Below are 14,536 nucleotides of genomic sequence, written 5' to 3'. Positions count from 1 at the left end.
CAAATCCTCACTGTTTCAGCTTATGCCTAAAAGCTTGATTCCCAAGAATGCTGCACATTAGCAGCTGTTCCCATACTCCTTCTATAGGTTCATATGCCAAGGGAAGATGACAGACACTGGCCATTCAATGATACTATTGCCTTGCCTACTTTAAAGTATCCTTAGTTTCAGAACTCGCCAAGTCCCTAAGGGACTCATCCATTTATTCCTGCTTGGAATTACAAAATTCTGCCCTCAGTTCCATTTATGAAATCCTCCTGAAAAATCCATGTGACTGCATGTATGTAACTGAGGCCCCAAATGTATGATTTTCATATAGAAAGTTTGCTAAGTGGGGACATTGTCCCCAGCCAAAGACATATACCCAATCTATACATTGCCTCTGTCACGCTTTGCCCCAGTGAACAACATGCACAGTTCAGGCGGTATATATTGAGCAACACTTCACTGATTCTATCTACACTCACTGTCTGATGCCAGTGTAACAAAATTAAATGTCAACTGACTTGATCTGAGCTTTTATTATGATATAACAGGTGAAATAATTTGCAAGGCAATTAGTATAAAAGGTTAATGCTGCATAAATGTTATGCTTCACTACAATATTATTAAAACTGCAGAAATTCTGTAATCAAGGTTTCCTCCAAAACCCCAAAGGGTGGGAGCCACATCATGCTTTTATTTTCCAGCTGTGTCATTCCTTTCTCTTAAAGCCTCCTTCTGCTTCAATATATAAGACAGTAGCCAAAATAACCATGTTCTAAAACAAGCTGGTGATTTGCTCTGCCCCACTTCTATAATCTTGGGAGAAGCTCTAGATTCATGCATATAAACCCTTAGCTTACCCATGGGTTGAAAATATATGGTGATATGATTCAATTAAATTATTTGAAATATGTATGATTACAAAAGCCTTGCTACATACTAAGATTGCTCAATATTCCAAATACTTTTAGCTCTACAGTTAATACATTGCAGATGCTGGATGAACCTCGTTCTGACCGTTTCTTCTTAAATGCACCTGGGGAGATCTGGAAAAGGAATGAGGAAATATTAGTTCACAGAAAGACATGCTGACAGCATTAAGAATATACATAGAGCTTCACAGCTTGTAAGTGATGTACAAACAGTAATCTAAGGCCAAGTCTTCACTATGCAGAAGATGGACATTGCTGTAGTCAACCTTCCAGATTTCAATTTAGCAGGTCTAATAAAGACCCACTAAATAGAACTCAGAGAGCACCCCCATTGGCTGCTCCTTGTGAGGAGTAAGGGAAGCCAATGGGAGCATTTGCTCATGTCAACCTCCCACTGTGGAGACCGTGAGTTAATGCAAATTAAGGTATTTTGACTCCAGCTATGTAATTTACTTAGCTGGAGTTGGATATCTTAATTGGACCTTCCCCTGTAGTGTAGACCTGGTCTAAGTTCACAATACTCCCATACTAGGAGCAAGGATAAAATTGGGCCACCTGATACAGTTTTTGAATGCTGCCATCTTCTGTCTGAGAAACTAAGCTTTTGGTTTTATTATTTTTAAAAGGGCTGGATCTTCAACTGAGACAAGTTGGTGTTTTTCCACTGAAGGTCCAATTTTCAAAGCTATATAGACATCTAAAAATGCATAAAAATGCCTAGTGAGATTTTCAAAAATACCACCGCAGATTAGGTGACTACCTCCTACGGAACTCAGCAAAAGTTAGGTACTTTTGAAAATCCCATCAGGCACCAAAATACCTTTTAAAATCTGACCCTATGGGTATGTCTGCACTGCAGTCTGTTGGCATAACTAACATCAAACACACACACACACACGGAGCAACATAACATATGCTAACAAACATGGGCGACTCATGTAGCACCCAGGAGATGCACTGTGCCTCTGCCAAAATTTTGATTGCTAAATGGGGTGCTTCCTCATACCCCCTCCCAGTTCCTCTGGGTGGCCATCCCTGCACCTCCTTCCCTTGCAGACACTAGTTACCTATGCTGATATACCTATGCTCGTGTGCATGGCACCATTTCAGTGGGAGAGCACAACTGCTATGAAACTATAACAGAGATGCCACAGAACAAGCCCCACTCTTTGCAGGATCAGGCACATGAAGCAGGATCACAGCATGACTGTTGTTAAATGCTGCCTTTTAATGATGAACACTGTGAATTTCATACTGCCTCAACTCCGGTGCATCACACTGTGCAATTAATCACAAGGTAGACACAGAGGAGCGGAAGGAAGTCAGGAAGTGCTAGGCAATCACCAACTTACTCCAAGGTAGTAAAGGATTAGTAGCCAAGTACTTTATTAGCATCAGAATTGTGCACATTCCTGTTCCCTCAGACAGGTCCACTCTCCCCATCTCTTCTCCTGTTTGTATCTGTGCATTTGCAAGGAAGAGAGCAGGTGTACAGAGAACATGGGATGGACTACAGCTCAGTATCGAGTTGAATACAGTGGCATAGCCAGGGTGTTATGTGCCCAGAGGCAAAAGCAAAATTTGCGCCCCCCAATCATTTGTCCCCTGAACTTCGGAGCAGCTGAGCAGTTATGTGGCCCTGGATACAGGCCTGGGGAGTCGGGGACAGCAAAGAGCGGGCCAGCTGAGCCTTCCCTATCCCATCCTGTCCCCCCAGCAGCAGCAGCAGGTCACCTTCCATCCGCATGTGGCTGCACAGCTCTGCAAAGGAGGTGAGTGGGCAGAGAAAAGTTAACAACATAACTTTTGGCAGCTAAATTGGTGCCCCTCCTAGCATGGGCCTGGGGGCAACTGCCCCCCCAGCCTCGCACTCACTACACCACTGGTTGTATGACTAGTGAATAACCTAATTGACACTCATGTGTTGCCTCCACTAACACTTGCTGCAGAATGCAACAATCATACACAGGTGCTGCTCTCTACACTTGGGTGAAACCCAACTTCAAGTGGGCAAGAATGGGAGGTGGGGGGGAGCATGACAAGAAGGATGGAGGTAAGCCCCAGCCCTGCTCCCCTGCCAAAGCGCCGGGGCAGAGAGGGGTAAGCCTCAGTCCCACTCCCCGGCCAGAGCATGGTAAACCCAGCCCTGCTCTGGTTGGAGTGCCAGGGCAGAGTGGGGTAAGCCCCAGCCCCACTCCCTGCCCAGAACTCTGGAGTGGAGTGGGTAAGCCTTTGTGGGGTGGACCTCGATGCCAAGTGGGTGGGCTACGGCCAATTCAGGCCCAAGGCCCATTCAGGCCCACCTGTGGTTATGCGCCTGCTCTACGCCAAGATTTGTTTGATCAGGGCCTTTGTCTGAATTTTGGCACCTACAATTCTGTAAGGCAGCTGAGCAGTGATGGTATCCAGGAGGTTTTAACTGTACACTCAGTGGTTTCAGCTTTAACTTGTACCTTGGACATTAACCGTTTAATATTTTACCAAGAGTTGTGGAAGAGTTACCCTCACTGATCATTTTAAAATCAAGATTGGAACTTTTAGTAAATTATTTGCTCTGAAAATTGTTTTGGGAAAGTTCTATGGCCTGTGCTAAGGAGGTCAGGCCGGATGATCACAAAGGTCCCTTCTGGCCTGAGAATCTATGAAAAAAAATAACATTCTGCCAAATTCTCTGCAGGTGTGAACTAGCATAACTCCTCTACCTTCAGTAGACACCAGCAGAAATTCAGTGCTTTGTTTTGAAGGAACTATGGTGCTTTACAAAGTAGAACACATTCCAGTAAATGGGGAAAAAACAAACCCTTTAGATGGGGTGAACTACATTCCTGTTGCAATGTGGGTAGCAATGTGGATTTAACCAGTGCTCAAGGAATTGTTCTTCTGATCTTTGCTCCAAGCGTTGGAGGTAAAGCATGTGTTCCTGTTTAGAGGAAAGAAAACAGCTTTAAACATGTATTCACTCTATTCTGGTGTAAGCTCATTGAATTTAAATGAACTGCACCCCTAGCAACTGGACTGAATTTAACCCTGACAGTTAAGCTATGTCACCTTGAAAACAGCCTGCAAATCAGGTTGATCAAATCTCACCGTTGTTATTGAATTCCATTAATAGCTAGGCTAGTAGTGGTGTTTGATACCATATGGATCACATTTTTACAGACAGACATTTGCACTGCTAAGAGATACATTTGCATAGACACTAATTTTTTTGAATACACAGACTAAAGCTTCTACTGGCCTGGGAATGGACAGGGATTTCTGCAGGATCATCTATAGCAGTCTTCTTTGAAGATCAAGCTTAATTAGTTTAAAACCATGGAATGATTCTGAGTTCTGGAGCAGTTCCAAAGGGGATTCTGATAAGTACCAGTCATTCCAGTCATTCCCTGATCTTTCTTATAAGATATATACAATTCTGTGTTTTTTTCATGTAAGTAATATTAGAATGTATTGGTTTGACACTTCTCCTGCCCTTTAAAAGGCTTCTAGTTCACAAGTGTAAATCAGTTTTCTTACAAACATCAACAGTTCTCTCTGTTTACATTGTATGTTTGAATATTACCATTATACCTATGAATATGATGCTGAACTTTTATACTGCACATTCTCCGATAGTATCTATTGAACCCCATCTGTCACCAAGCTAACAGAAATGCCAGCCAATCTTCAGTGTCACTTCTTCCCCATTCCTGGGTGATTTCTGAGGTCTGATACCTTGCAAACTATGATGGCTAGAAAGCTTAATTTTGGGGGTTTCTGTGCCCCTCTGTGCCTCTTGCAGCACTCAACATCTGAAGAAGTGGGTTGTGCCCATGAAAGCTCATGATGGTATCTATATTTTTTTGTTAGTCGCGTCGGATACATCTATGCTTGCACCCTCTTTCGAGAGAGGGATGCAAATGAAGACAATCAAAATTGCAAATGAAGCCGGGATTTAAATATCCCGCGCTTCATTTGCATATTTGCATTATGGCGCTATTTTGAAATAGCGAACTTTGATATAAAAGACGTTATTAAGACAGTTATTTTGAGAGAAAACCCTTCTCTCAAAATAATCCTTATTCTTCATACAATTAGGTTTCCCAGTATTTCGAAAGAAGGATTTTCTCTCGAAATAACCGCATCTTAACAGCGTCTATTATTTCGAAATAGTGCTATTTTGAAATAGCGCCATAACGCAACTATGCAAATGAAGTGCAGGTTATTTAAATCCTGGCTTCATTTGCAATTTCAAATGTCTTCATTTGCATCCCTCTCTCAAAAGAGGGTGCAAATGTAGACATACCCAAAGGTGCTACAGGATCACTCATTTTTTAAATAGTCTACTACTGTTTGTGATGGTCAACGAGCTATCATCCCATGGTTCCTTGGAAGTGTTCAGTATCCTAGGCTTGTTTATACCAGAAGAGAAAGGTCATTTGCAGTATCCCTTCCCCTCCAAAAGCACCCAAAGTTCTGTTTCTTTTTCTCCAGTTTTATGCTAATAAACTCAATCCACTCTGAAATTCCAGTATCTTTTCTGAATGACTTTATAACATATGCATATGTAAATGTGCGGTAGCAATGAATTGCTTGCTTCTTTATGTGACAAAAGCACCATCTGTTAGGTCATCAATAATTAGCACAGATCTAATAATGCTACTTAGATTGTGCTATCTCAGCTGGCCGGCTGGCCTTCTCTAGAGAGGTATAGGCTCCAAAACATTGTTTGCCTCAAAGAACTTGGCATGCCCCTTTAAGCACATTCTGATATGAGTCACTTATCAGTTCGGGTGGAGTTAGTCCTCTGCTTAAACCTAAGACACTAGATTCAGGATGCAAGATAGATGAGGCAACCATCAGACTATATTGGCTGAGATATTTAAAGCTGCCTAGGCAGGCTGGATGTTTCCAGGCCTGCTGACAAGGCAGGGCAGCAGGGGCAATTGCCCTGGAACCCAGAGTTTCAAAAAGGCTGGGGCTCCTGTCCGCTGCTACTGCAGCAGCTGGAGCCCTGAGCCCCTTTAGCTCTCTGCCTGAGTGCTGCACTGTGCACTCTGTGCAACTCTGAAGCTGGGGGAAGGGTAGGCACCATGCTCCAGGCAGCATGGAGAGCTGGTGGCCCTGGCCCTGGCCCTTCTGCCTGAGGCCTCATTCCTTCCGGGAGCACAGAACCACTCCCCCAATCTTGCCCAGGGGCCCGCGCAGGCTGTCTGCTCCCCGGATGCTCCAGTAAGTATCCAAATACTTTGTGCAGCATGGAAAACTCAGCCCATTGTCATTGTAAGTGGAAAAAGTAGGACCACAGTAGTGAAAAATAATTCAGGCCTGGTCCAGCATCCTTGAAGTTAATAGGAGTTTTATCATTGACTTCAGTGGGCACAGGCCCCAACTAATTAAAGGCAGAGGGGAAATGAGTAGGGTTGCCTATAAGCTACGTGCTTGGGCAGCCGCCTAGAAGAGATTTAAATGCCATCCAGCTGATTGGCAGTGTGGCCACAGTTTCCCACTTCTTGTAGCATGTGTTTCTTTGGGGGATTCACACCCATGCATACTTTGGTGAACATAATAAAATGTATTCTGCACATGGATGGAAAAAATGAGAGGGAACAGTGGAAATGAGTCACATGACAATAATCACAGGCACTATCAAAGTCCATTTCAGAAATAGGGGGCTTTTAAAACTACCTTTGACATTATTTGCAACAGTCTTGCAAAGAAAAATATTAGACAGCGGATATCTGTGGTACTTTCTGCCCAAGTGGGAGCTTCCTCAACCTGCTGATTCACTAGAGATCTGATGTAGTTATACCACTCCCATTTCTGTGGAATCTGATCTCCAAGGCTACGTCTACATTGGCATCCCTTTCCGGAAAAGGGATGCTAATGAGACGAGTCGGAATTGCAAGTAGGAATAAGAAATCCTCCGGAAAAGGGCTTATTTTCCGGAGAATCGCGTCTAGACTGGCGCTTTTCTCCGGCTTATCCCCAAGCCGGAAAAAAGCGGCAGCCATGTAAATGCAAATGCCGCGGGGGATATTTAAATGCCCCGCGGATTTGCAATTCCGAAGTGTCTCATTAGCATCCCTTTTCCGGAAAGGGATGCCAATGTAGACACAGCCCAAGGCTACATCTACACTGCACAGTTATTCCCAAATAGCTTATTTCGAAATAGCACATCTACACTGCAAGGAAGCCTCAGAATTAGTCCAAGGCAGGCTTCCCTAATGTAGACGTGCTATCTTGATTTAGAGCCCCAGGAGGTATAACTTAGAATGGCCTTGGTGAGGGGCTATTTCAAAATAGCAGCAGTGAAGCATCTACCCACTTCTTATTTCAAAATAGCTATTTCGGAATAGGTATTATTCCTCATAGAATGAGGTTTAGAGAAGTCAGAGTAAGTTGTTCATTATTTCAAAATAATTTCAAAATAACGGAAGTGCTGTGTGGACGCTTGCATAGTTATTTCTGAATAACGGCTGTTATTCCAAAATAACTTTGCTGTATAGACACACCACAAGGGCCCAATACCTTCAGGCTGTGTCTAGACTGGCAAAAACTTGCCAGCTGCTTTTGCGGAAAAACTTGCCAGCTGTCTACGCTGGCCGCTTGAATTTCCGCAAGAACACTGACTTCCTACTGTCTGAAATCAGTGCTTCTTGCGGAAATACTATGCTGCTCCCGTTCGGGCAAAAGTCCTTTTGCGCAAAGCTTTTGTACAAAAGGGCCAGTGTAGACAGCTCAGATATGTTTTGCGCAAAAAAACCCCGATCGCGAAAATGGTGATCGGGGCTTTTTTGCACAAAAGCATGTCTAGATTGGCACGGAGGCTTTTCCGCAAAAAGTGCTTTTGCGGAAAAGTGTCCGTGCTAATCTAGACGCTCTTTTCTGCAAATGCTTTTAACGGAAAACTTTTCCGTTAAAAGCATTTGCGGAAAATCATGCCAGTCTAGACGTAGCCTCGGTGAAAAGCATTAGAACCCTCCCAGTCAATTTCATTGGGAGCAGACCCCCTTGTTTTCATTGGGAGCAGACTCCCTCGTCTGCAAAATAAAATCCAGTGCATTTTCAGCATTCAGAAATGAAAACGCTCAGCAGCCATTAGATCTCGCCACAGGCAGGTAGCCGAGAAATATGTTACTTTCACAGCTGAATATATTACTCTACAGCCACATCTTCTATCGATTTGATGTGAGATAACAAAGCAGTGTCTCACCAGAAGACTAGCTACTCATTTTACTAATCAGATGTTTATACCACAGATAATCACCTTTCAATAAGAGGTGTTTGAAAAAAATATATTTTGCACAAAATGAAACGTGTGATAGTTCTCCACCTCAAGACAATCTACACTGGCTACCGTCATTGCATTAAAACATGTTTTCCAACCAGGGGTTTTCAAACTTCATTGCACCGCAACCCCCTTCTGACAACAAAAATTACTTCATGATCCCAGGTGTGGAGACCAATTATGAGCCTGCCTGCACCCCACTGCCCCAGGCAGGGGGCAAAGGGGAGCTTAAGCCCAACGATTTCCTCCCCAGGAGGGAGGCCTGTAGCTTGAGCCCTGCCACAAATGGATGAAGGCCTTGGCCTTTGACCCTGGATGGGGGAGCTTGCTCTTTGGCTTCGGCCCTAAGTCGGTGGGTGGGGCACAAGCTTTGGCCCTGGATCCCAGCAAATCTAATGCCAGCCCTGGCAACCCCATTAAAACGTCCCACTTTGGGGTCTCAACCCACAGTTTGAGAACTGAATCCAATGCTTTTTCCCAGTAGTAGTAGACAACACCTCAAGTTCTCTGCTTTCCAATTTTTCAATTGCCCCAACAGTTTCACACAGTGTGGTAAAATATTTGCCTAGCTTTAGTACTACAGGTTGAACTTCTCAAATCTGGGACTCTCTGGACCGGCAACATCTGTGGTCCAGCAGAACCATAGATATTGCTGGACCAAAGAGCCCTGGAGCAGGAGCCAGCCAGGAGTCCCGCAAGGGGCTGGAGAGCCTCAGCTGGGTCAGCAGCGGCTGGACCAGGTGGTGCCTGGGAATCCCGGCCCTGGACGGAAAAGCCCCTACCAACAGCAGGGCCAGCAACATGGAGTAGTGAGGCGGGAGTACAGAGACATTGGTTATTAACTATTCTTTGGTTTGGTTAGTTGTGGGGGAGGGAAAGAAGGCTTATGTAAAAAAGAAAAAAATTGATGACATGTTGAATATAGCTAACATTTAAATTAGGCACATTAAATTCCTCTCCTTAGGAAATGTAGTATTAATGGATATAGACAATAAACTTTCCCTTTAGCCCCCTAAGTAAGATGCACAAATGTAATCAGCTATCTCATAGCATTCTGGCTGCTTTGGGAGTCAGAGGAAATGCGGAGAACATTAAGGGTAAAATCCTTTCTCTTTCATTTGCACTAGGTTTGAGTGTCCATCAACATTTAAACAGGATGTATTTTCTCCTTAGTACACATGATCTGCGAAGGGATGGCTGATTAATTGCTCTTCAGAGCTTAGCAAACTAAAAGGACTGTAGGGAGGTAATAGTGGGATGAGGTAATAGTGTTTATTGGACCAACTTCTGTTGATGAAAGAGACGAGCTATTGAGTTTACACAGCTCTTCTTCAGCCCAGAATGAGCATGAGCTGGCTTATTATATAAACCATTTACTTAAATTAACAGAGGTTGTTTAGCAAATATGCTCATCCCAGTGTAAATTTCACCCTGGTGCAAAGGACCACTTAAACTCTGTGGTCAGACAATGCAGGATGCTGCCAGAGATGCACAAGGGGACCCTCTGCACCCGTATGTGCAGAGAAGGGGAAATCTCCATTCTCAGCGCAGGATGGTATGGAAAACTGATGGGAAAATGGATTTGTTTCTTCTGGAAAATTAAAATTTTTCATCCAAACCCAAAGATGTGGGAGGTTAATGAAAAGCTTCCTCTTTCTGCAGAAAGCAGACTTTTCTGTGGGAATGTCTGTTTAGTCTAAAACTCAATGTTTCGTTAAAAGGAAAAGCTTCAACAGAAATTTTTCAACCAGCCTTAATGGTGTGGAAAGTGCATTGGGGAGAGGGCAAAGCCAGACCAGCAGTGAACAGAGATCCACTGCTGTGTGGCTTGTATAATCTTAAAACCCCCATGCAAGTGGGGACAAGAGGCAGCAGTCATTACTCTAGCTCATTTCCTAGGACCAGCTGTGAAGGCTGTGTGAATTTCAGCTGCCTTGGATGTAGGAATGTAAGAAAGATTTTAAAAATAGTAACCATGTGACTGTTAAAACTCCTAGCAGTTACACGGTTAACTGTTTTTATGGATCTATGGCTGGGTGGGACTAAGGAAGGAAAGATGGTGAGGGATGCCCTGGCGGCTCCCAGGCTTATACTGCACCACCTACAGTGCAACGTGGCAGCTGGCTCCCCAGGAGAGGGGCAAGCAGCTGGAGGCTTTGTGGATTCTGTCAGCCCCACTCCCAGGTCACCAGCCCCGCTTCCAGCACGGAGCCAGCTGCCCCACACTGCGGGCTCTGTAGTGTAAGAGGGGAGCCGGCTGTGCTGTGGGAGCTTAATCAGAACAGAAACTGATAAGCATCAGCTAAACCAGGGGTTCTCAAACTTTGTGATACCACGACCCCCCTCTAAGTTGCTCGTGACACCCCCCCCCAAGTTGCTTGCAACCTCCCGGAGGGTCGGGATCCACAGTTAGACAAGCGCGGAGTTAAACTATTACATCCTTACCTGGATGGTGGATCACAAGTTTTATGTAACATACTGTTTATGCCAGCATTTATCCAATCCATTGTTTCCAGTCTATCCTATTACAGGCAGTCCCCGGGTTACATGGATCCGACTTACATCGGATCCCTACTTACAAACAGGGTGAGGCAACCCCGCACTAGCTGCTTCCCCCCAGCAGACCAGGGAGATGCGAAGCTAGCGCCCCCCCCAGCAGACCAGGGAGACCCGGAGAGGCTTTTCTCAGCAGACACCTCAGCTTGAGAATAAAGGACTGAGGGAAGTGAGGTGTGGGAGAATAAAACTGAGCTCTGGAGAAATGTTTGGCTAGAGTTTCCCCTACAATATGTACCAGTTCCGACTTACATACAAATTCAACTTAAGAACAAACCTACAGTCCCTATCTTGTACGTAACCCGGGGACTGCCTGTATATTTAATTGCTGCATATCATTTTAAATGGGTTCTAGGTTCCTGCTAATTTCCTGCAGCTGAATGAGGCTGCTTTGAGGGCAGTTTGAAGCTAGTAGAAACCTGGATATGGAGGGTCAGCTGTGGAGTGTTTTTTTTACTGCAGTTTGCCATGTGGGGTTATGGCTTCCATTGTCTCAGGCACTCTGATGTTGGAAGAATCATTGTATCAGGATTGATGTGTCGATGCCAAAGTGGGAGACAAAGAGGAGAGTATGTAAGTGGGGCAGAGTTGTAAATTCAGCTATCCCTGATTGCCAGATGGGTTATTCCTGGCTAGAGTGCACTAACCAGGTGAGAGAGAACTACCAGCCTTCTCCAGCCACATATTCTGTACACACTGGCTCAAGTCTACAAGGTGCTGAGTGCCCTTAACTCCAGCTGACGTGAGGTGTACTCAGCACCTTGTCAGATTAAGCCCATTACGCTCATCGTATATGCATGGTCTATTGTCCGCTTTTTGGCTTCTGTGGCTTTTAGCCTCTTTACAACCATATAATTTTAACATAGTTTATTTATTTTGGAGAGAAATATGCAGTAATTTTAAAATGCTGTAAGTAGTTTTTGAGAAGTCTGGGGCTATAGCACACTCCCTATCAAAACCAAGTAAACTGGAAGGTGCCTCTCTGCCTTTTTTTTTAATATATTCCTTTGTTTTTTACTGTGCTTACTAAGCAAATTATATAAAATACTATGTTTAAAAACAACACAGTGACTTTGCTCTAACAATTAAAAAAGTGTACAGTCTCTTAGTATATAAACCTATCCTTGGGAGTTGTCTAAAATATTAATGGATGCAGCAAAATGGATTTTAAAGTCAGTCCCGAGCTACCTAAATCTCCACACTGACCACTGACACCTACATCCGCCAGCTTTCTGCACAAAATGTAAAGCAAGCAAATTATCTTCCGTAGTGAGTTTAATTTTACAGCTATAACATGATGAACTAAATGTTTGTACAGATGAAAAGCTATTTTTGTCAGCTATTGCGTCTACATTTCAGAATGATGACAGACGTAGATTATAGACAACCGCCACACTTTGCACGTATGCACAGTCCCAAGGTATAATCATAATTCAGAGAATGCTACCCCACAATAGTTTAAAGAGTGCAAAAGGGTTTAAGAAATATTTCACTCCATTGTTTAAAAGAGTGGCATTTGCAACGAGATAGGATTCTTTTCGATCAGTGTATCTATGCAAATACAATGTTAAGCACTAAATACAATGAATTGTTTTAGTGTATTCAGTTTTTAAATAAAAATGAAAAATCACCCTCATTGGCTCATCAGGGAAACCAGCTTTTCTTGGTCTATCTTCACGACGAGTTCTCAGAATCTGTTTAGCTTCTTTTTCAGTCAAAATAGGTGAAGCATCTAAAGGAGGGGGGAAGAAGAAATAAAGTATGAAAGTAACAAGAAGTTAATATTTTATCTTTCAGGTCCATGGTGAAGGGTTTTCAAATCTGATTTTTGTCAATACACAAAGTGTTCTTTCATTACAGCCCCTTCCCAAGGGATATTGCATTCCAGAAGAGATGAGTGTAATTTTAAACAATTTTAAAATATATATGTGCTTTATATAAGCTAGCGTACTAACAATATGCAAAACCTACTCAGAACACTACCATATTATTACAAAACCTGCACAAAATGAGAAAAATATAACTTCACACACCAACCTATTTAAGATAGCCATTAATCCCGCCAATTTTTTGTTAAAAACATTTCTATGTTGCACTACTTTTTATTACTATTTCTCAAAACAAAGCTAGCTTGTCAGACTTTTGTTGAAATAAGTATTAAGACAAAGCGAAATTGCATTATATGGTGAAATAGTAAGTGATGTAAAAATGTAGATTTATAAATTAAAAATCTTTTAATTTTTTTAATAATGACTCCAGAGTCATGATTCAGAGATATAATGCGTAGTATAGTAGTAAAAATATTACCAGAAGACTGCAGTATAATGTGATATTTAATGCTGTTATATTGTAACTGGTTTTAAAAGGGACATATTAAGATATTTAAAGACAAGGTTAAAACATGAATATTATTACCATATGCTCTGCGCTGTGGACATGAACTATGCTCTATGAACATCAGCAAATTTATTTTATATGAACTCCTACCTGTAAAAATGGTCAGGGTGACCAAAATGAAGACAAACACAAATAACTTCTTCATTTTGATTCTTCTTTCTCTCAGCCTGTAACCAAATGAATAACACTGACTGAGGTATTAGCCTACTTGAAGCAGCTACGTCAGTCATAGATGTTTGTTTATGCTTTGAATAATTTGACTTACGCTATGATTTTGACTTTGAAGACATCTGGGTCTGAGTTTTTTTGAATATGACTCTTTTCAACTTAACCCTTCTCTGTTCCTAGCAAAAGAAAATAGAAAAGCTTACTATTCCACTGGGGTTTTTGAAGTTACACTACATATTTTTATTTGTTAAGATAAAACACATTGCATTACTTTCAACATGGCAAGATGTAGTTTTAATAGTGTGATTTAAGAAAAATATATTTAAAAAAAACCAAACCTAGACTCCTAAGCCTTAATATGGCAGGAAGGCATTGGAGGGCCCCTGTGTCAACAGTCGCTGTGTATATGACCTTATTTAACACTGTTATATCTTAATATATTGGTTTAACTATTGCAGAGTCAAACTACCATAGCTGTAGTATGGAGAGTTTATCAAATGGACAGAATAAGGGGAATTATACTCATTTAATTCTACTCTTTACAGGGAAAATCAATGGACAAGATAGTAAATATCCTTGCTAGGTAACAAAGTGATGGGAAGAGGACACACCTGGCAGATTGATAGATGCCTCATATAGTAGTAAAAATATAGTTTTCATAAAAAAAAATAGCTTACAGGTTTCTGCCTTTCTAAAAACTGAACTATTGTACAGGTTGGACATCTCTTATCCAGCACTTTCAGAACTTATCCGATCCTGAACCAGGGAATTTGCTGGACTAGAGAAGGTTCCCTGCCACAACCCCTAGCTGTCAACTCTGCCAGCTCCAGAAGCAGGGGATGGGAAAGAAGAGAACTACCTCCAGCCCCTACAGGGCTGCCTGCTGGGTTGCTGGCCCTCCTGCCACTTCCCCAACTGGACTGCCTGCTGTGCTCCGGCAGCCTGCACTGCAGCAGGCTATCACAGGCTCTGGCTCCATGCTGCCGCGGACTGCGGAGGACTGGCTGTAGCCCCATTTGGGCTGCCGAGGGCTTGGGCTCTTGTCCTAGTCCTCTGGTAGACTGAGGGCTCTGGCCCCACTTCCACAGGGACTCTGGCTTGGGGCTACTGGGGCTGCCTCCAGGCTGTCAGCTCCTCTGCTATCTGGAAAAATGATAGCACGAGGAGTGTATTATTTGTAAAATAATAGATTATGAGTCAAATTCAGGCCGCTTCTTCTGCAAAGGCA

General features: G+C 43.0%; 1 protein-coding gene across 1 annotated transcript; it reads right to left on the bottom strand.

The window, feature by feature from the left end:
• Nucleotides 1-506: 506 nt before the first annotated feature.
• On the bottom strand, nt 507-13,361 carry C20H17orf67 (chromosome 20 C17orf67 homolog). Its single transcript, XM_006125150.5, has 4 exons — nt 13,231-13,361; nt 12,375-12,475; nt 3,718-3,837; nt 507-1,031 (listed from the first exon to the last, which is right to left on the bottom strand). Exons 1-3 carry the CDS (start codon nt 13,283-13,285, stop codon nt 3,721-3,723), a joined length of 273 nt encoding a protein of 90 aa, XP_006125212.1. The 5' UTR covers nt 13,286-13,361; the 3' UTR covers nt 507-1,031; nt 3,718-3,720.
• Nucleotides 13,362-14,536: the final 1,175 nt, after the last annotated feature.

The sequence above is a fragment of the Pelodiscus sinensis genome, chromosome 20 (genome assembly GCF_052426305.1).
Source record: "Pelodiscus sinensis isolate ZL-2025 chromosome 20, ASM5242630v1, whole genome shotgun sequence".
NCBI lineage: Eukaryota > Metazoa > Chordata > Testudines > Trionychidae > Pelodiscus > Pelodiscus sinensis.
The sequence above is the reverse complement of the archived record's forward strand: the minus strand, read 5'-3'. Positions and strand labels throughout refer to the sequence as shown.